The sequence below is a fragment of the Achroia grisella genome, unplaced genomic scaffold, assembly GCF_030625045.1.
Source record: "Achroia grisella isolate CSIRO2021 unplaced genomic scaffold, CSIRO_AGI_Agris_v1 utg5201, whole genome shotgun sequence".
Taxonomy (NCBI): domain Eukaryota; kingdom Metazoa; phylum Arthropoda; class Insecta; order Lepidoptera; family Pyralidae; genus Achroia; species Achroia grisella.
Genome location: NW_026712911.1, coordinates 7933 through 35750, shown reverse-complemented (window position 1 = coordinate 35750; position 27818 = coordinate 7933). Strand labels below are relative to the sequence as shown.

The 27818-nt window shown below is 31.8% G+C and overlaps 2 protein-coding genes and 1 non-coding gene across 3 annotated transcripts; 1 reads left to right on the top strand and 2 right to left on the bottom strand.

Annotated features, from left to right (window-relative positions):
• The first annotated feature begins 37 nt into the window (after nucleotides 1-37).
• On the top strand, nucleotides 38-13625 carry LOC131847304 (ATP-binding cassette sub-family B member 6). The gene is made up of 18 exons (XM_059196846.1): nucleotides 38-210; nucleotides 1113-1202; nucleotides 1445-1486; nucleotides 2823-2980; nucleotides 3934-4133; nucleotides 4886-5033; nucleotides 6313-6484; nucleotides 6569-6735; nucleotides 7199-7436; nucleotides 8443-8618; nucleotides 9079-9148; nucleotides 9408-9543; nucleotides 10104-10311; nucleotides 10891-11069; nucleotides 11508-11622; nucleotides 11752-11892; nucleotides 12430-12551; nucleotides 12986-13625. The coding sequence occupies exons 2-18, from the start codon at nucleotides 1118-1120 to the stop codon at nucleotides 13161-13163; spliced, it is 2535 nt and encodes an 844-aa protein (XP_059052829.1). The 5' UTR covers nucleotides 38-210; nucleotides 1113-1117; the 3' UTR covers nucleotides 13164-13625.
• A 245-nt stretch (nucleotides 13626-13870) lies between these two features.
• Nucleotides 13871-22494, bottom strand: LOC131847309 (uncharacterized). The gene is made up of 14 exons (XM_059196854.1): nucleotides 22373-22494; nucleotides 21240-21519; nucleotides 20825-20940; nucleotides 20286-20543; nucleotides 19147-19277; nucleotides 18364-18412; nucleotides 17563-17655; nucleotides 17075-17113; nucleotides 16919-16960; nucleotides 16207-16362; nucleotides 15763-15951; nucleotides 14762-15114; nucleotides 14231-14295; nucleotides 13871-13952 (listed from the first exon to the last, which is right to left on the bottom strand). Exons 1-14 carry the CDS (start codon nucleotides 22492-22494, stop codon nucleotides 13947-13949), a joined length of 1899 nt encoding a protein of 632 aa, XP_059052837.1. The 3' UTR covers nucleotides 13871-13946.
• On the bottom strand, nucleotides 22421-22613 carry LOC131847346 (U2 spliceosomal RNA). Its single transcript, XR_009357708.1, has one exon. It is a non-coding gene; the product is annotated as a U2 spliceosomal RNA (small nuclear RNA).
• Between the last annotated feature and the right edge of the window lie 5205 nt (nucleotides 22614-27818).

Below are 27818 nucleotides of genomic sequence, written 5' to 3'. Positions count from 1 at the left end.
TCATTACTATTTTCAATATTGTCAACATTTATTTTATTTGATTGATGAATTATGTTCATTTTATTTGATGATTGTGGTATTTTGATAGTCTTTCATATAGAAGATTAACATCACAGTTTGTTCATGCTTGTATACCGGTGGTATAATATATTAGCTGAAACCAGTCTGATTTAATACTTTACGAATTATATATATATATTGGCCCGCATGGTAAGTTTTTAATGGTTTATTTTACTAAAGTTCATAACTATATATAACAACAAACTGTATTGAAATTAATATTGAATAGATTAAGACTTTTATGTGTTTAATTGTACAACATGCCGATTTATGTACCTTACTAATTTAATGTCATTATTTCTCTGCAAGTATAGCAAAAACTGAACTATTTACAATTTTACAATGTCTAGAAAACAGTTTAGAAATTTTATACTTTTTAAGAATAAATAATTTTATCTAATCTTGGAGTATCTATTTATATATTGGACATATACTCTGTGATATTGTTATAAATACTTTAATATCCTAAATTGTGTCATATTATGCAACTCATTGTAATCAAAGTATGTAACTGTAAACATCCACTTGTTATTACTGTCATTTATGAATGACTAATCTGTATCATCGATATTTTTCTTAATTTATAAATATCTATTTCTGTCTAATAGCTATCAAACTGAACTGTGTAATTCAGATAATACATCTTAATACAACTTACTATTTCAATTGGTAAAAATATTTTTTTATTAAATAGTTAGCTTTATGTAAAGATATTAAATTCCCCTCCTTTCAGAAAGAGACAATAAAGACTTGGGTTATACTACCTTTTTAATTTAAAATACTTTATTATGTTATCATAAATTATGTTTTGATAAATAAATGGATATGTGGTAATAGATTGTAGTATGGGGACAGGGATACCATATCTTTTTATTTTTTTATATATTTCTTTCATAATCTCATACATTTAAAAAATTATATTCTAATGTAGGTAACTTAAAAACAAATTATTTCATTGGATTTGATAGAAAACCAGTCAATGGTAACACAGCTACTAAAATGTGAATCATGTAAAGTTAATATTTAATTGTTATTATTCATGTTTATTTCAGCTACCATGGGGTACTGCCCTCCAAATGTAACTCTAGGTGAGATATGGGTGGATCATGGCATATCTCAATGTTTTATGTATAGTATCTGCGGCGCCGTGAGACTCGTCAGGAGCGCGCCTCTCGTGTTTCCAGAAAGTTCGCGACTAACGGACGATATAGTAGTAAGGCAATGAGTGTCCCAGTGACATCATTATAATATTTTCTCGTTAAATTTTATTGTAATATACACAATTTCGACTAAATAACGTGTTGGCCCCGTTACACATTGTTCAAAAAAATTATCCTCATATAGCCTTTCATTTCCCCTTTCAATACTTTTTCGCATTAAAAAGTAGCCTTTCTCAGGGTCTACATTATCTGTCTATTTCAATTAAATCAGTTCAGTAGTTTTGGCGTGAAAGCGAGACAAACAGACAGACTGAGTTACTTTAGCATTTATAATATTTGTAAGAATATCGCTATTAAAAATAGGGGTTGGTGAAAGACGGGTGAAAATTTAGGCAATGTAACATTATAAATAAATAAAAAATTGTCCATAATACAAAAAAATATTTTTTCGTATACTTAGAGGTATAAAAAAGTAACAACCCTAACAGTTATATTTTCATTAATTATACATATAAAATATATATGATTATATATAAGCGGAATTTATAAGTTTATAAGAATTCCATAAAAAAGTCAAAATGATCTTTTGATTCATGTATCTTATAGTCCATTAAAAAAAATAGGCTATGTAAAATAAACTACATAATGGATTAAGTCTTTACAGAGTTCGGCTAACGATATTATACCTACACATTTACATTGAATCTTGAATCGTTCCTAATGAGGTACACGATACAGTTACCTCTATCTTGTATATACCTCTCATTGATGGATCTATTTTCGCAGATCATAGAGACATCTATAGCAGCTTATGCCTGATTGATTTAATATATTTTTTCCACTTTACCTACACAATTATTTTGCAGTAATAATTCAGTAACATTGTAAATTATAATATTGTTAAATGTTATTTTATTGCTTTCAATATGTATTGACAATATGAAAGTCTAAGGTGTTTCTTATAGTAAAAAATATGGTTAGGAATCTACTAAGAATTTATTTATTATTTTCTTATGTGGCAGACAGTCTTTCACTATTCATTCACATAAAGATAAATGATTAATGTACAATGCTTCTGTATGTAACTATACTACATGATGTAATATCCAAAGACAGCAACATTATTCAGATCTAAAATAATGAGTGCAATGTATAGGATTGGCATTATAATTACTTACCTATATGTAGTTTGGGAGAGAGATTATTTAGATTGTTAGCAATGGGAATTTGTGGCCCTATTGCCAGCAACATCTTTTCAAGTCAACCACATAATCCGCTCTGGAACCCATCATTTATTCATGGTGAATTTACTGCAATGTACCAATTGATACGACTACATCCTCATATTATCATCCTCCATCAGTGCCTTGCCAGTGTATACTATTATTACAGGCACATGCACCATTTCATATTCATCCATTAAGAAAAATCTTTATCTATCTATTTAATTATACAATAAAAGCCTTTAACTGTTTTGTCAATCTAAATTAGTGATATGGAGCATAAAAATAAGTTGTGTAGGAATATATGCTATATAAAGTAGAAGCTGTGTACAAAGTTTAACTTTAATTACAGTCATCCCATATGTGTAATAAATGATACTATTATTTTACAGATATGCAACAGAAGTCATGGATGTTCGTCCATCTCGGATGTTTGTTACTCAGTTATGCTTTACACTACTTGTACCTGTATTAGCAGTGATAAGATTTGTTTTACAAGCATTTGTATTTAAAGCGGGACATATATATGGCTATATGGTATGTATGTTACAATAATCTTGGGGTGCTCTTTGTAAGATACCATAACAATTTATACTTTTATAAGGTCAGACAGCAGTGTACTTTTGAGGTTTTTATATTTTGTTATAATTATGATAAATATTGTAGATGATACTTTTAAAACCCTTGGTGTCATCATACCCATAGGAAAAGAAAAATGTGAACACAATGATGTTCACAATATTTTCCCATTCATATTATATATTTTACTGTTATATAATAATACGATAGATATCAATTGTGGATATAAACAGGAATATGGATAGGAAACCAATATCTATACAGAATTTGTGGCAACTCATAGATACTAGAGGTAGACTCTGTACAAAGGCGTCTGCATAAGGACATATGTTTCCCTAATTTCAGAAATGACAGGTCAGCTTTTGCCATTCCAGTTGCACAAAAAAATAAAGGCTGACAAATTTCAAGCAAACATCTCTCATATAGTCATATGTTTTTATATGCTTTAACAGATAAAAATCTGTACAGTATTATTATTACATTTGATTATTTTATTTTATTATAAATACCGCTTTTCATCTGAATCGAAATGAGTCATTAACATTATTAATATACTGTTATTTATGAACACATTTTCCGTATATTTGCTGTAGATGGCTAAATGATATATTTAGCAAATATCCTTAAATTTTTGCTAGTTTATTATAAATGCAAGTTTGATTGCCATGACTCGGAACGATCAAAGGAAGACTAGACAAGTTCAGGCACGGCATTCCCAAGAGAGTCCATGTGGCCATTAATATAGGTACAGGAAGGAATAAAAAATTGGAACCATCATAATATAGTTTGCAATCAATCTCTCATCACTTCAGTTACTGAAGTAATCATTACAATCACGTGTAAAATACATGTCAGTCGTGCTTTTTTCTCGCTTCAATAACTTATGTAAATATATATTTTATTATTTTCAGCTTGTAGCGGTAGTGATAAACTTAATAGTATTTCCAATGTCAGCATACCTGGCGATACTCGAGAGGCGATTTCTGCTACCATCCGTCCCTCCCAGAGGTCACGGATTTGTACTGTTGGTCTTCTGGGCATTGATATTTGTGTCAGAAAATTTATCATTTTTAAATCTTAATAAGGAAGGATGGTGGTGGCATCTTAAAGAGTAAGTCTATTTTTATTTCATATATCAACTAGCTGTTGCGGCAAACGTTGTTTTGCCATATAAATTAAAATCGCTGTTAAAAAAGAGAGGTTGATGCTAGAAGGGTGAAAATTTAAAGTTGTATGTATTTTTCTTATATCTTATAACTGCGGTAGCGGTTATAGTAGCAGTAGTTACTATAAATAAAACTATTTTTTTTCACCCATAACAACCCATTACATCTAGTCCAAAACTAAGCAGAACTTGTGCCATGGGTAGAATAGAATAGAATAGAAAATTATTTATTCAAATAAACTTAATTTAAGCACATATAAATAGTCATAACAATTTTTTTTTATCTACTACTCGTTCGGAAAGCTGTCTCATCACAAGAAGAATGAGCAAGAAACTTGTATGTTGAAACTAAACAACAGATTACATTTTGTTAAATAAGTTAAATATAATTATAATACATACATACATAGATAACACCCAACCAATACATACAGTTATACATATAGGTACAATTTGAATTAAACTCGCAACCATCACATGTAAAATTGTGTGTAAACTGTCGAGACCATTATGTATGCTGCGTTTTGTGTCACATAGGTAGATAAGGTAGATACATATACATTACTGAACTCCTAGGTCCATTTACATAAAATATGCCACATTCAAGAGATTCTAGAGAAAAATAATCGGTAACTAGAAAATATATGTAGAATGTCTTCTACATTTTGGTAATTATAAATTTGTTATTTTTTATCCAGTCTTCAGGATCGGCTGGAAATGTCGTTATTCGTCGGTCGGTATGTGTCGTGCATGATAATCTTTGTATTGGGCATGAAGGCGCCGGGCATCATGCATCAGTTTGAGTATCTTGAAAGCGACGACCCAACCGCACACATCCCTACCAGGGTTCGTATTCTATAATATACTTAAATACAAATAAAAATTAATAGAAACAAGTTATTCAATCTACAAAGAAAAAAAACTATATTTAATTGAAAACCTTTTATTGTTCGTCTCAGAGTAAATATAAATCATACATCTAGAAGATAAAAACATATTTTATTATTATTATGATTGAGCAAAGTAAAGAACTTATAATAGATATCCTTATCGCTAAGAAGGAAATATTACATTTCGTTAAATATAATTTTTTTTTTTGGTCTTTATCTTTTACTGTATATTAGCACTGTAAATATTAATTACTATAGTAACATGACTTACGTTATTGACTAGTAATCTATGGTCTAGTAGCTTAACTGTGAAATCAGTTGAACTATAGTACAGATAATCCATTCTTATTACACCTTCAATAAGACGACTTCAATATTACTTCATACTATAATAATAAATATTATACCTTTAGCTATATTAATTATACCTTATAATCTAAATAGCGATATTTGAAATTATTTTGTATAAGAATTATACCTCTTTTCTTTCTATAATTTAAGCAAAAACTCATGCTTATAACCAATGTCAGTATAGTATTGTCATTTTCAATAATTTATTTATTTTATAAATTATTATAGGTTATAATGTCATGTCCATTTCAAAATTATGTCGTGATAGATGGAGAAAAGAAATTATTTAAAGATAAGGTGACTAAATTAAGTATAGTATTACTAAAAGTAATAAATATAAACAAGGACTAATTTATTACTTTATGACGTGTGATGATACAAATAATATTACTCCGACTATTGTGAAATTTAATTTGTGATATAGTAAACTGCAATGGAATATTTTTTTAATGACTCATATAAACTTGTGAGCTTTTGATTTAGTAATGTTCTAAATATTTTGTTAGTATATATGTGGCATATTGAGTGAACAAAGTGAACTGGAAATTAGTAGGTAATTTAAATATAAACAGAACTATTTTTAATAAATTATAATACCTACACAATAATTATAAAACGATTCTTAATATTATTATGTCACATCCACCTATTTTTATGTCACAATTCCACTAAATGTGCCACTTATCGAAAAACTATGAACTTATATATCCTGTCTATGTACAATTACATGTACATAGACAGGATATGAAAGAATTTGTTCCCTTTGTTTATTTAATTCAAAATATTCATTAAATTTTAAATTAACAATATATTAAAATACAGTAGTAAAGTATATATAGTAAAGATTTTCATTTCATATCAGGTCGATATTTTTATTATTTCAGGATGACAACAGGTCAACATTTCGCAATGTATTTAGCAAATTGCGGACGTTGTTACCTTTCCTGTGGCCCCGCAAGAGTGTTCTTCTGCAGATAAACGTCATAATCTGTATTATGGCGCTACTGGCAGGACGCGTTGTGAATCTTTATGTACCTATTTATAGTAAAAAAATAGGTGAGTAATATTCAAATTAACTGCACAATATATACTATATTGACAATAAAATTATTAATGTTGATGTATCTTTCTCTTCGACAGTGGACAGTCTTTCAATACCTCCATTATACTTCCGATGGGATCTAGTAGTTATCTACGTATTATTCAAGTTCCTACAGGGAGGCGGCACAGGGGGCATGGGTTTTCTCAATAATTTACGATCATTTCTATGGATCAAAGTGCAGCAGTATACTACAAGGGAGTTACAGGTACAAAATGTTTTAGTATTAGTGATTTATGTTACATTTTCTTTTATACACAACATCTTAAGAAATGAGACTACTATTAATATATGAACACTAAAATTATCAGCCAAAATCCAAGCGTTTAAATGTATATCATAAAAATGTATTTTGTGTAACTAAAATATATAATTAGCAAGAATGATACTAGAAAATTTAAATAAGACTTCTTATTTTAACTCATCTTTAATATCTTTCTCTATTTTCTACTATTAGTAATGTAGATATTAGAAATTTTATTTATATATACTATTTAGCCAATGCTGTGATTTAATTTTCAAAGAATTATTTACTCACAATATTTATATTTACCTAATAAGATAGTTCATGTATTAATTGAAAAATCAATCGAATGTTTTGATAACAGCTATAATATATAAATAGTAATTACTATACAGTTATTAATAAAATTTAAACATCATTTTTACAGTTAGATCTATTCAAGCATCTTCATGATCTTCCTCTGAAGTGGCACCTCTCTCGCAAGACCGGTGAAGTACTTAGAGTGATGGACAGAGGAACAGATTCGATAGACAATTTGCTCTCATATATCCTCTTCTCTATCACACCAACTATAGTGGACATAATCGTGGCAATTGCCTACTTCGTTGTCCAATTCAATATGTGGTTTGGACTGATTGTATTCTCCACAATGGTTTTGTATATAAGTGAGTAATTGTATTTATTTTTCTAAAAATCTGTCGATGGATTTATTGCTAGTCAACCTGTTTGCTATATTACTTCTTTGCTTATATAAAATAGTTATATATGATAATTCACACGATGCCATCCAATTCCATACTAACTGGGCTCGTACCATGGGTACTAAACAACTGATAAAAATACTTAAATATTTATTTTATGAACATTTATATAATATGCATTATAAATACTTACTCTGATAAGTACACGTGAATAGAAATGTTTGTGTAGTGTGAGAATCTACACTACGATCATCGAAAGAAATGCGGTGTTCTAAAGTGCATAGTAGGGAATGAATATGATTCAAAGGTTATTTATATTTCTACGGCTAGATATCCTTTGCTCTCGATGTATAAGTAGCTTTTTGAATAATTAATAACACTATTATTTTATACCACTCTGAGACCGTCGTGTCTATTCTATTGATTTTCTTCTACTAGTTTACTATCCTTAATTGGATCTAATTTAAAATAAGATATAGTAGTTGTTAGGTGTATATACGACCTCCTTAGCGTTACGGATTTAATATATAGTTTTAATGTCAAATACGTACGTTGACGTAATTGTAAAAAATATTAAAAGGCAATACAATTCTGCAAACACACATATTATTTATTGGTTAACATATTATCTCAACACAAAGAGAGCCCTACTACAACAGTAGTAGTAGTAGTAGTGGATAGAAGATTGTGAGTTCCCTACTACATTGGATTCTAAAATACTTGGCGAAATTTGGGCTTTTTAAGTGTTCAGTTCACAATAACAACATTGATAAATGGTTTTAACGACTAAATCTGGAAGTTATCAAATGTTAAGTTGTGATAGTGTATTCTTGTGTCTCGTAATAGCACTCTATCGTAGTACACAATTTGCATACACGTGCCTATACACTGTTAATATTATAATTTACTTAATACTATTGTACAATAGCATTATTGTAATATTTTAAAATAAATCATATCTATGTTTCAGTTGCAACAATAGTGGTAACGGAATGGCGGACGAAGTACCAACGTAGAATGAATCTCGCTGACAATGAACAGAAGGCGCGCTCTGTTGATTCATTACTTAACTACGAAACCGTCAAGTATTACGGTGCTGAAGGATATGAAGTAATTTCATACAGAGAGGCCATTGTGAATTTTCAGGTGTGTATTAAAATAATTAATCAAATTAGTTTTTTTTTTATAAATGAGACTGTGTATTTATTAACGATTATAAATGTCCATAAATTGCAGAAACTATACCAGTAGAATATCTGATACTGCAGGTGATTAATGTCACTTACCTTCTGAATTATTTTGCGAACTATTCTAAAGCTATTGACCATAGCAGGCCTTTACATTTTCATCGAACGATAGGAAGCGAGTGCAGGTGGCACACAAACCAGCGGTACGACTTTTAGAGCGGTTGGAGGCCAACTTTTGACTGACGGATACGACTTTTGTCTGACGACACAGCTAGGGGTCGATCCTTAGGCCGTCGTAGTTTCGATTCCCATTTGAATTGGACGGGGGATCGATCGGAGGCCCTTATGAGTTAATTTATCAACAACTTAAATAGAATGATTACTATTTTGATTGTTCACATTGTATCTTGTGTTCACAGAAAGAAGAATTCAGATCTTTAATCACCCTCAACATGCTCAACACTATTCAGAATATTGTTATTTGTAGTGGTGAGTAAATATAATTATTTTTGTATTTAGTGGTCACTAATTTTTTTCCAATATCTAATCTCTATAAATGTAGTTTTTCAACTTTTTAATGATATTCTTATATATGTTGAGAATTTTAGGCGTCACTTACTTAAATCTTATTCTTTTTTTAAATATGTCTAGTATTGTTTTACCTTATGTCTAAATTTATTAATTTAATTATACATTAAAACCGTACCTATTCTGAATTGGCACTGCTATAAATATAGTTGATTATTAGGTTTACTGGCCGGCTCCCTGCTCTGTATCTCTATGGTGGTGAAGACATCCCAGCTGACAGTAGGCGACTATGTGCTGTTCGCTTCCTACATTGTGCAGCTATATGTGCCATTGAATTGGTTTGGTACATATTATAGGTGAGTTGGCAATTATTTTTACCCGTATAAATATTTATGTGTTATATTTATTGTAATCTCATCAATATATTATTTTAATGCCCATTACCATTACATTTACCCATTAATCGGTGGTCAAGCGGACTGCTTTACTTCCGATGGTCGCGGATTCGATTCCACGGACGGTACAAACCTTTCTTAATGAGTATGATTGTTTGTAATGGTCTGCGTGTTTACATAGTATACATCTATGTAGATGTATACTATGTATGTATTTACAAAATAATATATCTATGTATTTATATTAGTTGTCTATTACACAACACAAGCTCTGCTTAACTTGTGACTAGATGGCGCAGTATGAATTGTCCTAGGATATTCTTAAAAATATATATCATGGATATTCTGCAGGAGCTCTAAGTTATTTATATATGTATATATAAAGCGAAGATCCTATTCTCCAATAAATTTAATGATTTAAACACACAATAGTATTATACTCATTTACACCTAATCTAAACATATTGTCTAAATAAAACTCTTAGAAACACTATATTATTATTATGACCATATTGTTTTAGGGCTATCCAAAAAAATTTTGTGGACATGGAAAACATGTTCGACTTAATGCGTGTTGATAACGACGTAAAGGACTTAGTCGGCGCCCCTGATCTGCTCGTCCGTCGCGGCGGTATTGAGTTCAAACACGTATCGTTTGGGTATGGACCCGAGAAGTTAATATTGAACAATATTAGCTTCAAAGTCGCGCCAGGCAGTACTGTCGCTTTGGTAAGTAGAGTGATATAATATATATGCTTATGTCAATAACACCTGGCATAGTTAATATTATGCTAAATATCTATTTGTATGAATGTACTCATAACATATATTTAGTACTGTGTTGTAGAATTTTTGTTCTATCAATATCATTGAAGTCCCTGCAACTCAGTTTCCATTATAAAACCTAGTTTCGGTCGGAAAACAAAATAATATTGAATTATGTGTTATTTTATCGAAGTCTATTTCACTTCTTAAATGATTTATTTTGTTTAATTTCACTACCATATGCATGTGTTAGACTACAAATATTAAGTTTTAGTTTGGTCGCCGAACAGTCAACACTAGGTTTCCAAGCTATATCCGAACTCTATTCATTGCCCGATGATGCCCATGATCAGAGGCGGAACACGTTTCGCATTATGAGTATAGATACAATAACGGTAGGTAATTCATCACTAATAGGGAAGCTCGTAACTTCTAGTAGTAGTGACGAAGTTTCTGCACTATGTTTGTAGTCACACACGCTAATAGTAGCGGAATTAAACAAAATAATATAAATATATTAAGTAGTAAATAATACACTGGCAGGTGGGTCCGAGTGGTGCCGGCAAGTCGACAGTGATGCGACTGCTGTTCCGATTCTACGACGTGAACGAGGGTGCTGTGCTGGTCGATGAACAGGATGTGAAGTCCGTCACGCAGGCGTCCCTGCGAGCTAACATCGGTGTCGTGCCGCAGGATACCGTGCTATTTAACAATACCGTGCGGTCAGTATGTGATATTATGAAACACGAGGGAGTAATGGAGGAGATTGTTAGCAATAGGTACTAGTAGACCCACGTTTTGACTCTCGACACTGGCAAAGTGCGAGGCGAGAGGTAGTAACGATTGCGTCGAGGTAGAAACAATTGTCACGAAAGCACAGTAAGTTCATTAAATTTATGGCAGGATCAAGTAATGTCCGATAACTACCTGAACTACACTATTGCCACCGGAATTTGCAATATCAGGCTGGCGAATTAGTGGCGCGTTATATAATGCGCCATAAATTTCCACAAATGCATGTTTTTTTTAACATTGTACATTATATTCAATACAAAACACTATTGTATTTTTAAAGTTAAATACTAGTATTTATAGAATACTTCAACTTTCTTATTATCATATGCTACAGTTTGTTTATAGTTATGTTTTATTTGTTGCAGATACAACATTCAGTATGGGAAATTGACTGCGGAAGCTGCGGATATAATATCGGCAGCAAAGAATGCTGATATCCATGATAGAATATTAACGTTCCCCAATGCCTATGACACACAGGTTAACAGTATATTTTAAAATTTATACTTTAATACTATAGGCTTATATTCTTTACTGACTTTTAAAAATTAATTAATTTAAAAAACATTCACGTAATTATTTATATATTATTTATTTTATTATAAACAGGTGGGTGAAAGAGGCCTACGTCTCAGTGGTGGGGAGAAACAAAGGATAGCTATTGCGCGTACAATACTCAAAAATCCAGCGATCGTTCTTCTTGATGAAGCGACGTCTGCTCTGGACACCAACACAGAAAGAAATATTCAGGTAAAACCTTGAATATTTGTACATATAGTATATCAGTGAAGGAAATCTTGACTGTAATGATGGAAAGATAATTCTGCCTGTACTATAATGTTTTCTGTTGGCGGGAAACCAGCGAAGGATAACATTATGGAAATGTAATTGAGCCAAAACAAATGAGGCTCAAAAACAGCTCCACTTCTGTATAGTATTCAAATAGTATAAAGAAGAGAACATAGGTAATCAATTAACATTCTGTGATTTAAGACCTTCTTGTCTCAAAGCACAAAATGTCGAAGAAGAGTAGGCATACATTTATAATTAGTCAATGAAAATGTTTTTGTTCGTTAATATTACGCCCTATTAAGAATGCAAGTGAGCTATATTTCTATCATGTGCTTTCTAGTTTCTATATTTTGTAATATTAGATATCAACCGACTTCGAAAAAAGGAGATTTTCAATTTCGTCAAGATCCCCCGTTTCTATGAAAATTTTGTAAGGTTAACTTAAAGCAAGTTGCTGTTTTCGTGGCCTGTACATGTATGATTATCTATTTTCAGGCGGCGTTAGCCCGTGTATGCGCTAACAGAACCACTTTAATAATAGCGCATAGGTTATCTACTATTATTCACGCCGATGAAATCCTCGTGCTCAAAGAAGGAGAAATAATCGAGAGAGGAGAGTGAGTATATGTTTGGATGTCGTTGTATATTACTAAAAAAATCTTGAGACGCTGTAAAGCCCTTTAAAAGTAATAATAATATTTTAAACCTTATTTACGGTGTTATTGTGTTCATTATTTTACTAGATTGTAATGTTTCCTATAGTAAAGAAACATAGCTATAATTGAGCCTGAGAGTACTTAGAGTGGATAAGTTTTCGCTATCCTAATTTCATTAATCGAATTCTCTGATATAATTTTTTATGATTATATAATTTATTTTTCCAAGATTTACATATGTTGTGTTAGAGAGAAAGGCTACAAATAAGTATTCGAGCAACTGAACTAACTCTGCTCCAGGTTTTATTGTTATTATCTTAGAATAAACCAAGGAATAAGGAAACGTAATAATGATTTTCAAACTACACCTATATTAAATTTTGTCGATTTTTCAGCCACGAAACTTTACTTGCTCAAAACGGTTTTTACGCGGGAATGTGGCAACAGCAACTCGAGAGTCGAAATAGTACCGATAGCAACAATGGTGAAAGGAATAACAACGGCGAAACAACACCCAGCCAGACCAATGGGGTCAGCGCCATCGGCCACGGACACGGCCATGGCGCCATCTAGGTGGTATAAAGTGGAACTATGTGATAATGCTAGTCGGCAAAAGTGCCACTATCATAAATGAAAACGTAGGTTTGTCAATTGTTTAGTGGGCCATTTGGACATGACTGAACTTGACTGTAACTGACATGTAAATTTTACCGTCAACTTGGCTCGCAATACCAGTATGGCCTTTGTAATTAGTGCTCTAAGTGCATAGTGTAATTGCGAGTCTCGCTGTAGTGCACACTCAGAAAGTCGGTGTATATATGTTGACATTGTGATAATGTAACTATATTGTACCTAGTAGTATTAATCGGTGGAAATTTTATGTACTATTTCAGTGTTATTAAAATGTTTTTATTAATTTTATCTTTTCATTATGGCGTTATTGAAAATGTAATATAAAAAAAATGAGGTTATAAAACAGCTCTACTTCTTTGTCGAATTCCAAATAATCGTAGTCAATTCAAAATGTAACCATTTCTATACATGTTATTGAATCTATGAACGGGTTTTTAATAATACTAATAAATAATCATTCGTTATTGGTAATATTAAAAACTAGTTCATAGATTCAATTATATTACTTGTAAGATGAACCTAAGTATTTTACATAATAACATGCATACAACACGAAATGATGTAAAAATATATCATTCTTTTATACAATTGAAACAACATACTAAAAGGACTCAAATTTAATGTAAAATATATATAATAGGTTCCTATAATAATCACATTAAAATCAGTAAAAAAGTATCTCGTGTTATCGTATACGCTGGTAGTGCTGGTAGAGAGCTGGTACTAATCCTGCCGCAAATAAAATCCTTTGAAATACTCAATTATTAATTGAAAAATGCATTAACATATTTGAGTGAACTTGAATATAACTTTCATCTCATAATTTTTTTACTGTGTGAGTACGAAACTAGTCTACCATTAAAGCTATAATTTTAATTTGAGAAAACTTAGATGGAGAGTATAAACCTATTTTTTTAAATAAGACAAGGCATACGTCTGAACTTTAAATACAAACATTAAAACTTATCGAATTATTATTGAATCTAATAAAGAATCCAAATACTTACATCTGACAATGAGTAAATCGGTGTATCTCCTGGTAGTCGCAGTCCTCCTATTGGTAACCCTTCATCTATTAAAGAGGATAAAAGTTGGTATGGTATGAGTGTGTCCTAAATTTTATAATATTCCACACTTGTATACAATACTCGCATTTTCCAATCAAAACAATTTTTTAACTAATCCAGTTACAATCTCTATTGTTATGTAATGAAACTTAAGGAAATAGGTGTTTATATATTTTTTATGGATGATAATGAATTAGTACCCGCCTGTGATAATTGGAATTACCCCGCCAGCAAAAATATAATGGAATGTTTTTGCTGGCGGGGTACGAGTGGAGGATGATTTAATCGGGATGAAGTCAGGTCAGTCCGCGCATCGTGGTGAATTGGTTTCCAGAGGGGACCGCGACCACGACCTAATACCGTACCTTGGTAGCAAAGGGGTCACTATCTCAACTAATTTAGCTTTAGAATATAGCATAACGACTGTAATTAGAAAAACTAACATTTTTTTTCATCAGAGATTATAATTACCTGATGTTCGAACCGTTTTCACTTGTACTCTGGACGTCCTTACCCCCTCATTGTACCTCTGATTCTTTAATTGATACTCGGTTACGGACATTACGGGACGTGTCTTTGCATATTCTATGCTTCGTATAGATGTTTCTAGTTTATGCTCCATTTGGTCTATGGTTTTCACGTAATCTGAAGAGATTTTACGTGCAACCTTTTGTCCATGTTGCAAGTTAAGTACTTGCTCAATGGAATCGTCCTCGATTGTGATGGAGTGACGGAGATACTTCTCTCTGCTGTCATCATTCTTGATTCGAGAGTTGGGTGAATAGGTTAGCAGAATACTTTTCTGCCGTGATTCGGATATGGGTCTGAAAATCATACAAAACTTGTAAATTTTTCTTTAGTATTTTTGTACTATTAATTAATCTTTAATCTCTTTTATGAGTTCCACGACCACTGTAATATATATCTTAGTTAAATCAGGACATTATAAACTAAAGTATCTTTCTACAAAAATTCATACTAATATTATCTATCTATAATCTGCCTGTTTTTTTATAACGGGTTCGCCGCAATTAGGCGGCACTTTATTACTGCGACACCTTAGAAGAAACTTAGTTGTACGAATTACTACTTATATGTTATAACTAGCTTTTGCTCGCGGCTTCGCTCGCGTTAATTTATCTCCTTAGGGGTGGAATTTATCAAAATCCTTTCTTAGGAGATGCCTACGTTATAGTAGCTTTATGCATGCAAAATCTCAGCCCGATCGTCATAGTAGCTTTATGCATGCAAAATTTACAAAGTTTCATATAAACTTTCATCCCCTATTTTATCCCTTTGGGGATAGAATTAATCAAAATCTTTCTTCTTTAATTCTTAGCAAATGCCTACGTCATAACATCTACCTGCATGCCAAATTTCCGCCCGATCCGTCCAGTGGTTTGGGCTATGCGTTGATAGATCACTACGTCAGTCGTCTTTGAGTTATATATATTTAGATATTGAAACAGTACCTGTAATCCTTCAAAGTAGGACCATGGTTATCTATCAACGAGACATTATCGTACAGCCGTTGTAACACTGATGGCCTCTGCACTTGTGTATCAGAATCAATTATATCGACCGCACGAACAAAACCCGTGGGCCGCCGGGCTGGACGAGGAGTTGCATTAGTATCCGATGATGGAGCTATGCGAACCTTCCTGTTAAAAATAACAATACTATATAACCCTGGAAAATTCACTCAGCTCCATATAGATCCCAGCTGACACGACTACGCTAAAATATGTGTTTTAGTAAAGTTCAGTAAATTAAAGTGTCAATCAATAAAAAATCTTACTAATATCATTTTATTTCACATGGCAACGCATGGACTGGTCCGTTGTTCATGTATATAGGCGACGGCTACCTCTTATAATCAGATGGGCCGTTATAAAAAGTATATAATGTAAAATAACCGAGTAACAAGTTCGTCCTCCTCAGGAGTAATTTCTTCGCTCTTATTTATCAAGTGTATTTTCTCCAAGTCTTGGGGTCGCACGAAGCCAGTTTGTCTCCGCTTTATCTTTTGGTGTATCCCTGTGTCAGTGGATGGTACACTAATAGATACCTTCCTGAAAGTATATATATATATATATATATATACGTAAGTATGTCCATATACATACGAGTATAACTTCATACCTGATTTCGGGATTTCTATATTTATATGATATTTTTGTTTCAATGTAATATCTAATATGCACCAACTTTATTTTAGGAATGGTCTCCATATTCAATATACCAGTAGGATACATAAAACAAAATCAGTTACCATTTATAACTCAAGAATTTACTTAAAATTTAGTGTCATATTTAGGAATATTTTTCCATCCTGTTGCTTCATTGGCTGTTAAGCGTAACGAAGTTCGACGAGCCAGCTAATACAAAATATTTTTTTTAATCTTCACAGAAACTGCGCGGCTACGTAGTCACTTGCGTGTAAATTAAAATTCTTTATAAGTTTCCACTTTGCTTTTTGGTGAAATTAAAAAGTCTTTAGTTTAAGATTTTAGTTTAGTAGATATAGATTTTATAAGTACCCGTATAGACTACGGGAATATTAGTCATAAAAAATAGACATTAACAAATAAGTCGGTACTTTTTCTGTTACAATTGAAAATAACTCACTTTTCATGGGTATCACGCGAGCGTAAGTCCAGTGACATTAATCTGCAATAACGGTTATTACCTATCAATAAGGGCATCATATATATGGGACCTAAATATGAATAACAAGATAGATCCACAGAAATAAGGGAGTATGAATGTGTTCTATTTTCTTACCGAAATTTTCTAAGTTCTTCGTCAGTTATTAACTCTGACCTGTAGGAAAATGATGTCATGAAAATCCTTATAGTTATCCTTATACTTATATTACCTATATAAATATATACTGACATTTCACTGGAACAGTTAGTGTTGTACCAAGTATATGTTCTTCACACACTGGTAACCCACAGTGAGTGATGTGAGTATACTTGGGTATCATATAATTACGATGGTGGCAGTTAAAAATATACACATAAAATATGTAATTTTATGTGTATTACATATTTTTAACAATAACACTTTTTAATCAAGTTAATGTACATATCGTAAGATAACTACTCCAAGAAACTTAAAGCTAATGTCTTACCATATTTACATTAAACAGAATTGGAGTAGTAGATGAATGACGAGTTATTTTAGTCTAAATCTGCCTTTATCTAATAAACTTTGATAAAAGAGCGCGTTTGGAGGACTAAATAGTTTAAAGGTTAATCAATACTCACTTTCTGTGAGTTTCAAAAATGTTGTATTGGGCTGCACCTCGCGCTATTCCTTTTATGATGCCTCCTGCAAAACTTACACGATCCATGTTTAACCTAGAAGGGTAAAATATTGTTATTTTACACTATATTATATACTATGTATTCGATGTAAACTTTGTATCTAGTCCATTCATTTCAGTCGCCAAGCAGCTTTAATTCAGAGACAGTCTATTTTCACCTCGTCACGATTTTACCACTGTATTATACATATTGATATAGATAAAAGTAATAGATAAAATAGATCTATTCAGCGCTAGTAGTAAAAGGTACATATTCGAAGACCAGCTATAATACTTAGTACTCATTAAAATCGAAACTCATTTAGCAATAAAAAAATATAAAATTAAAAAATATAGTATTAGAACTTAAAATTATTAATTAGACATATGATAGCTTAATTTATGTTTTAAAAATCATTTTCAAATTGCCATTTTGCTTCTGTAGGAAAATAGTTTGGTATCGTTAACACTGACTTACGACTTAGCGGTACCCTTCATGAACTAACACTGTATTATTGCTAACGATCTATTTAACAATTGATTTTGTTCATCATTTTTTAATAAAAGATAGCCTATATTCGGCCACGTCATATTTTATCTTCATATTATAAACATTAAGAACCGTTCAGCCATTTAGCCGTGAATAGGTGACAAACAAACATTTCCAATATCAGTATCAATGGACAAACAGTTATCGCATTCTGTGTAGCTATTCTCTGTGTGTGTACCAACATGTTTAATATTATGAAATTCATTAAATTACTTGAGATATTTATTTAAATCTTTCTCCTCGTCAGAATCCAGGGATTCCGCTGAAAACAAAAATAGTAATATCGGAGCATAGGTAATAATTAAACACCGCGATTTTTGACTAAAATAATAAACGGACTCCATATTAATAAACCATACTGAAAGTTTATAACAAAAGAAACATGCCATTACGACAGTTATCCTAGATAGGTTAGACAGAGACATTGTCAAATGTTGACATCGTTGTGAACAGCATTCTTGACATCTGCCCGTATTTCGATAGGTATATTTTAATTCAACGTTGCTGAAGGCGTACCTACCGTTGGCGTAGTCTCTAATATTCATTTAGTTAACAATCTATGTTAGACGCAGATAATAATCTGTATTTCCATAGCCAGAGAGATAATATGAATTATAAATGATACGCAAAGATTCGTGTCAGTAAGATAGGAACTTACGATCTTTCAGTGTCAGTTGAGCTAGTAAATGTAATGATGTAAAAGTAATTAAATATTTATAACCCATAAAAATGGTTCACAGAATTGTTAGTTGGATAAAACAAAAATCACGATACGTCACATTTTCTTAAAAAAAAAAGATAAACTAAGTACATATTAATAATTAAAGTAAAAGTAGATTTTTCTTTATCAAACAAAAACTGCATGATCTACATTTTAAATATCTTAGTAATACCACAGCTAACATAATATTACATAGTAATACACTATATAATATTTATTCGATTTTGTTCGCATATTAAACAAGCTGTAGGAAAATCGATAAGTTTAAAACTAACACGATGCAGATTCTGAGTCGTTAAGTACATTAAATATTTCTGATGGATAAGATATTCTTTTCTGTGGTGCAAGTTTCTTTGGAGCATTATCCTCGATATCTGTTTCCAGGCAGTAGTCTCCTTTCAAAAATCTGTAATTTAGAACAATGAAAAATGTATTGGCTGTTATATTTTTAATAAATTTTGGTTTAATTATGCTTAATTTTTTAGATATTTAAGTAGAAAATAAAAAAAAGACGATGCTGTCTCAATTAATAAAGTAATTACCAAGTTTTAGTAAAGATATCATATTTATTTATGTTTATTTATTAATGAATGACGACCCCAATCTTCTGTCTCTTAGTGTTCTTGAATAAACTTTTTTAGAAATTAGGATGACTAATAAAGAGAAAATTAACATAATAAAGATGCTGTCTTTAAGATTAGATATCTATCTATATAATTCAGGAATCAAAATGTATATCCGACTCTTAATTGCTTAGAACCAGAACCCCAAAGACTCCGGTTTTTCGTTGTTTTACGCCAAAAAATGTGAAAGGTCTCTTAGTAAAGGTCTAGTTAATAGTTTCATATTGAATATTTAGAGCATTGAAATTTAAACCAATGTTGGTTTAAATTTCAATGCTCTAAATATTCAATATGAAACTATTAACTAATTAATCCTATTCAAAGCATACAAATAAATAAAATATACAGCGTGTAGCAATAGCCCTAAACGTGCCACTAAATTGACACCCTCATATCGCAAGTTGAGATGGCAGTAAAGTACTTCCGGTAGTTATTTTTAGACATATTTGAGTTGGCCCTGCTGGCTGCTGTGGCACCCAACGTGGGACTTACGTTTAGTGGTGCGTTTTGTATGGTGCATCACCATATACAAAAGTAACAAAGTAATTTTTATTATTTACATATTTAAGGAAGATAGCTGATGTTTATCAGTCATACTAGACACGACTCTGGCAGCAGTAGCCTGCCTAATGAATATACTCCGAAAAACATTACGATTTTAAAAATTCTGTCGTCTACTGACACAGTTACTAGGAGTAACATGGGCTGCATTTTATACAATTTATTGTAGATCCCTTAAATAGTTGTAGAGCGTGTGAGGTTTTTAGAAAGAAACACATAAATTAACTTACTTCTTCAAATCATAAGTGGAATCTACTTCACCAGGGTATGGTACGTCAGTTAGTGGAAAATAATACGGCTTCTCTGGATTTACTTCAATACTTGCTGTATGTCCTAATGAGACATGCTGGTACGAATATTCTTCGGGTTCATATTCATACATTTCCACAGCATCGCCGTTGTATGGCTCACTTGCTACTGATGCACCGCGGTTATCCAGTTCACTCTTTTCAATTTGTTTTTCTATATCTTCCTTTTTACGGTTGAATCTGAAGAGAGTGGTATGTGTGTACTAGAATGAGTGTCCAAAGCTTTAATATAAGTTTTATGGTATTCCAGATTTGTAGGAAGATAAAAACGAGTTCTAAAGCCATTACACTCAGGGGCACCTGTAAGTGGATTCTCGTACAAATACTGATTATTCTAGTACAAATATACTGAAACAAAACTAATGTGTTAAAGGCCATCATCAATCTTATACAATTAATATTTCTTATATATAGACATATATTTGATTATTTATAGTCTAAATATTTGAAAAATTTCACACCTTTCAGTAGCCCGAACAGTTTCAGTAACTTCTTGTGCATCCTCACCCTCGGCTACCATTTTTTCGTTTGCAATAAACCTAAATTCAATTTCTAGAAATACCTTTTCTATTAATACCTAAAATTAAAATTTTTAATTACAGTGCACCAACTGAACAAAACAGAGAAATAATTAACACAAAATATATATACCTTCACAATTGGATCCTGGATATATTGATGTACGACAGTGTTAACTAATAGGTGTAATGGTGAACGCAACACTTGACACAGTTCGAGGGATATATACAACGTGGAAAAGAGAATATTCTCTCTCATTTGTTTTTTTCTCATGTTGGTTTGGTGTCGGCGTTGTTCAAACTCGCGACTTAAACCATTAAGCTACAACGTTCTCAAATAATATTTTGAAAACAGTACCTCATAAAATAATTTTCCCACTGTTACCAGATCATCTATGTGTCCATGAATATATTCTTTAGTTCCTTTATTGATTGTTATATCTTGGCATTCCATATTTAAAATACCACTTTGGTAAATTATAATATCTTGTGTTGGTGATTCGTACCACGTGGGGACATTTTCAATCTTTTGCAAAGTTTCTTCGCCATCGATTAATTGTCCGAACGCTACGTATTTGTGAGCCATCCACGGCGCGGGTTGTAGTAAGACGAAAAATTGTGTTGAACAGTCCACATGCCTGTAAAATTTGAAGTTTAGTGCAAAGGTGTTATTAGTAATGGGGATCAGTGGGCTTATTGCTGAACATTGTACCTAATATGGTACAATGCACTGATATATGTAGCGTCGGTCGTCATTATGTAGCAGTGGCTAGTTATAAACCGCTGAGCTGTATCTTTAAAATTAGTATCTAAACAGGCCAATATGTCTGAAGAAGTCGTGCAATATAGTAGCCGATTTATATTAATAGCTGATAGTAAATTTTAATAATATTTTGTAACATGTCCATTTTTTAACTTTGTACACGTACTTGATATCTGCGATGCGGATTTCAATTTGAGAGGACTACTTCTATTAACGCATGTGGATTAGGTACTGCTTGAACTAAGTTACATGAACAACACCGTACCATAGCCGAAAGTTACCACTTACACTCGTCCGTTTTCCTGTTTCTGTTCAAATAAGTTTTCGTTTGTTTCCTAAACCGGGTATTTAATAAATCAGGAATACAAATCGAATCGAATCGAATCCGCACTATTGGAAGTAAGGCGGTGTAATAAACTGTTAGACCACCAAGGTCGTCATTATAAGGAAATGTTCGTAATGTTACCTTTAATTTGTCTATCCCAACTTTTTTTTGCAAAAGACGATTTTTGCTCCGGCGATTTGATGATGATATTTTTCCAGTTTTTGCAGTTTAAAGTATATTTAATGTCAAAAGTAACTTGTGCCACTTGCTTTAGTACAATTGTGTAACACGTACTACGTATGCACGTCGTCGTATAGTTACTACATTTGTATTTAATTTAAGGTTTTTGGGTTTTGTCTACACGTCGTACGCTTATATGCAAAGCGTACGACGTGTAGACTACCCCCGTACCGGTGGTTGCTGTGGGTTCGAATAGTAGGATGTTGTGTGAATTTTGTGGGCCAATCCCTGCGGCACTGCAATGCTGGGCCGACCCGTGACGAGAGTGGAGCAAGCCCCCAACATCTTGTCAGTTTACAAAAATCAGTTTAATATACTGGTCCCTCAGTGAGGGAACTTTCAGATATTAAGCTGAAAAGAACAGATACTACACTTTGATCTTAGCAAAAAGGCCGAGAAGCGATAACAACTATTTCGTACCCCGGGGAGGTCATTCAAAGCGAAAAAATCTTAACATCGCCAACTAGGATTCTGTGTGCATTTTAAGCAGCGCCACCTAGGAGGACTGTATGAGAACTACACCATTGTTCCAACTCTTATGTAAGCAAGCATTTCAGCTGACTGTACGTCGCTGTATTTCATGTTCTTGTTTTATATAATGTTCGTGGTGCTTTACAGCGATATTTTATTTATACACAACATCACTTTCTGTTTAATGTCCTTTTTAATAATAATATTCTTTTTTTCATAAAAACAAAATTCTGTTCTTATCGGAAGCACTAGTATGATATATTCTGTCGTCTACTGACACAGTTACAATACTAGGAGTAACATGGGCTGCATTTTATACAATTTATTGTAGATCTCTAAAATAGTTGTGGAGCGTGTGAGGTTTTTAGAAAGAAACACATAAATTAACTTACTTCTTCAAATCATAAGTGGATTTGATATCAAAACTGCTACGAATAAATTTTCTTTTAAACGTAAACTACGGGAATATTATTTGAATTTATAACTTTCTCTCTTCTCTGAATTCACTTTTTTTCGATTTAACTCTCTTTAGTTCTGTGACTGTCAGACTATTTGGTATATATTTAAGTTTAATGCATATATATGTATATATTTATGTGTATATAGGTATCATATTTGTATATATTTATGTTATATATTATTGTATCTCTTAAGTATATATATATAAATATCCCCTTGGGCACTTTGTGGCTCAGACGTGCCGTATAGGTAGTTTTTTGTTGATCCTTTTTCACTTGTTGATCCGGAGGCCTTTTGTTGATCTAATGCCAGCTGACGATATATAAATGTTGATCCTTTTTGAGCCACAACTGTCACGACGAGTAATAATAATAATTAAGCGATTTATACACGATTTTATACAAATCCACCTTTTTGGCATACGACCACTTCTTGATCCAATTCAAACAGGCCAATCAGGGCGCAGCATTTGCCAAGGGCTTCCTCATTGGCACGTTTGGGCTACTACATTATGGCTACAGTAACTTAATAATGTCTAGCTAGTATTTCAAAAATAATAGTCTATCTAATCTAAATATTTATTGAAATCAGTCTGGAGTAACGTGACTCCAGATCAAAACTCAATACTTGTTATTTTTTGGACGGGAATTTTTCCTTTTGTAACAACGTTACTGAGCGAATGAAGAGAAGACGTAACGGCGGATCCAGGGGGGAGCGTCATGGAGGTCTTGGGAGTCATGGGGGGTCATGACTCTCCCCCCCTTAGCCCAGGACTTAGGTAGACCACTAATTGAACTAAAAAATAATGAAACAGCTAAATTTTTTGCACGATCGGAGTGTTGGTGCAGTGGTATTAATTATAATTAAACATTGTTACTTAAAATATAACACTTAAAGTACTATAACACTAAAAGCAAAATAAGTATTTTCAAAATACCTTTACAAAACAAATTACTTTTTGAGTTTTTGTCCAAACCTCAGATATTTTATTTATTTTAGGTAGATCAATCATTACATATTATAGTATAGTATAAAACAAAGTCGCTGTCGCATATAACAAGTACATAAATAAAGAAAGAAGACTTTTTGGCTCTGAATATATTTCAAAAATCAATTACTTGTGTTAATCAATTTATATACTCGTGCTTATTTCATAGTACTTGTTTTGATCCGAATATATACAGATACCGTAACAGTCTATTAATTATGAATTTATTATACCTAACCTAGATATTTTATTTTGAAGAAACTCCGTGTAGTAGTAGTATCCGATAAGGGTATGCGAACCCTAAGTATTATTACAAAATGACCAGTAATTTCGAAGAAATAAGCCTTTGAATTTCAAATCAACTTACCAAACGGACGCTCAAGGTTCGATTCCCGCCATAGAATTTTTTTTGTTTTGACTTTATGTTATATTTTAAATTAACTATTTTAATAATTAAATGAATTTAATCGAACAAAAAGTTGTCAAGTATTAAATTAATTTTAATTTACATTAACTATTATACTTTCTAAATTGTAAAGCAGCTAACAATTATAGTAAGATCTTATAAATAATTAACTCAACAACATTTCAAATGTATTTTCTTTATTATTACAAAATATTTTTTGTGCATGCTATAATAGTTAATGTCACTTAAAATTTATTTAATATTAAACAACGTTTTTGTCGATTAAATTCATTTAATTATTAAAATAGTTAATTTTAAATATTACTTTAAAAAAAACAACAAAAAAAAAGTCAATGGTGGGAATCGGTGTCTGTGTGGTAAGTTGGTACACAGGTACACTCCTAACTAGTAAAATTAATTTAATACTTAACTACGTTTTTCTCGTATAAATTAATTTAATTATTAAAATAATAAATTAAAAAAAAACAAAAAGAAGTAAATAACAATAGTCAATGGTGGGAATCGAACCCGGGATGTCTGTGTGGTAAGTTGGTACACAGGTACACTCCTAACTAGTAAAATTAATTTAATACTTAACTACGTTTTTTTATCGTATAAATTAATTTAATTATTAAAATATTAAATTAAAAAAAAAAAAAAAGAAGTAAATAACAATAGTCAATGGTGGGAATCGAACCCGGGGTGTCTGTGTGGTAAGTTGGAACACAGGTACACTCCTAACTAGTAAAATTAATTTAATACTTAACTACGTTTTTATTATAAATTCATAATCGTGTATAATCATAAATTAATTATTAAAATATAAAATAAAAAAAAAAACAAAAAAATAAATAATTAAAAAAAAGTGTAGGATTCGAAATCGGAGTATCTATGTGGTAAATTGGTAAACAGGTACACTACTAACTAGGCCATATTGGTGTTGTTTGCTGTGGTGAAAAAACTAGTATATATATAAGTTACACGTACAATTTCAAAGACTTATTTCTTGAAAACTACTGGCTATTCTGAAATAGAAATAGAAATAGAAAATCATTTATTCAAATAAACTTACATTGAAGCACTTTTGAATAGTCATTACATTTTTTAATCTACCGCTCGTTCGGAAAGCTGTCTCATCACAAGAAGAATGAGCAAGAAACTTGCGTGTTGCTCTTTTAAATAATTTTATTATTACTTTACATTTTTAAGTTTAAGTGTGTGAATACAAACCAACAATTAGCACTAATTCAATTAAATACTCAAATAGAAAAAATATTGAATATATAACCAACTGGTTAAACAATTAATAAGAGAAAATCAGTCATAGTGATTAGAGCAGACCAGTCCCTACAAGCAGCACCCGTTCACGAGTATGACGGATGAGCCAGCCATCACTGCGCTCGACCATATTTTAGGGAGCCCAATGACCCGGCCCACCACGCCGCCACAAGTCTGGACATTTTAGTGAGCATGACTACTCAAAACACTAGACTACGTCAAAGCTACTTACAATTGCCATCTGATAGTTATAGTATTCACATTTTACATAAGAATGCATGCGGCAATCAATACAAAAACCGCTACGCTTTCATGTTTCTAAAATCAATCAATTAAATCAAGAAAGCAATGAGAAAATTAAATTATAACGTTGTATGCTAATAAACTAGTTATTTACTTGAAATAAAACTTTAGGGTTTGTATATGTAATGTTTGCATATAAAATATGATTAAAGGTTACCAGTGTATTTACACTTTTACTGAACAAACAGAGTTGTTTAGTACTGAAAATATTGTGTGGAAGCCATCAATTACTTTCAGTGCACTTATAGCTTTGATCTTTTCCTAATTATTATTATTAAGTTTTAAAGTGGTTGAATTTTGCGTAGAGTGTTTTTATACGTTATTTCTAATTTACCATTTATTTTAAGTTTTTTAAACTCTATTCATCGAGACCAATCTAATGAGTCCAAACACGATATTTCTGCTGTAAGTTTTCGAAGAGTATGTTCATCATCTGATAATACTGATGCCAGTATGAAGTCAAGGTTAACAGATAGATAGATAACTAATTACTCTTATTTCGTCAAAATCTTTAGATTACGTATAATAAATTCATAATATCGCTACCTATTCGAATCAAAACAAGTATTTTAGGTACTTCATGTACTAGTATATAAATTCATCAACACACAAGTAAATGATTTTTTAAATATATTCAGAGCCAAAAAGTTTTTGTGCATTTAAAAAATTTTGCTGATACGGAGTCACTATTGCAGGAAATTGTTGAAAAAATATATATCGAGTACAGGTACTATCGACGAATACTTTATCTAGGGAACACGCGGGAACGCGGAACGGCAACATGTTGCCGTTCCACCACGATACCGTTATAGTGGTAGAAAGAGAGAGACAGTGGAACCAACAAATGTATCTACGGGTCGTGGCTGGATCAACAAAGTGTACAACTAAGTGCGCGTATATATATATATATATACACTTGTCTTTAATTCAAAGGAAATATAAATAATGAACACATCACATTTAAAACAGTAATAAGTACGTAATATTATCACATTATCAAACAGTAACTACGTAATATTATCACATGGTAACAGCACGTATTATGGCAAAAATAAACATCGGCTGATTTGAAAAGATTTATTATAGTAATAATAGTAATCTCAGGACAATTCACACAGCTTCATCTAGACCCAAGTTAAGCTAGCTGAAGATTATGTTATGGGTACTAGACAACTGATATAAATACAAAGATTTTTTTTCGTAAATACATATATATTATCTATACATAGAAAACACCCAGACCGTTACAAACAATCATACTCATGAATACAAATGTTTGCAGCGTGCGAGGAATCGAACCCTCGACTACCAAGCAGGAATCAAAGCGGTGTACTAGCTAAATCGCTAGACTACCGACAACTAGCTGTACACGCGACTTCGTTCGCGTGGAATGAAACTTCTTATATTTTAGTAAAATAAAGTTAAATTACACACGGACGAAATCCCGTGTACAGCTAGTCATCAATAAAAAAAAACACGTAGGTATCTCTAATATATTATACACTAGCTATTCCCGCGACTTCGTCCGCGTGGTTTTTAACTTTATTTTTCTAAAATAAAAGTAGCCTAAGTTACTCCTTATTACATCAGCTACCTGTCAAAAAAGGTCCCATCAAAATCGGTCCAGCTATTTCAGAGATTAGCCGGAACAAACAGACAGACAGACAGACAAAAATTGTATAAAAATAAATTTTAGTATATGTA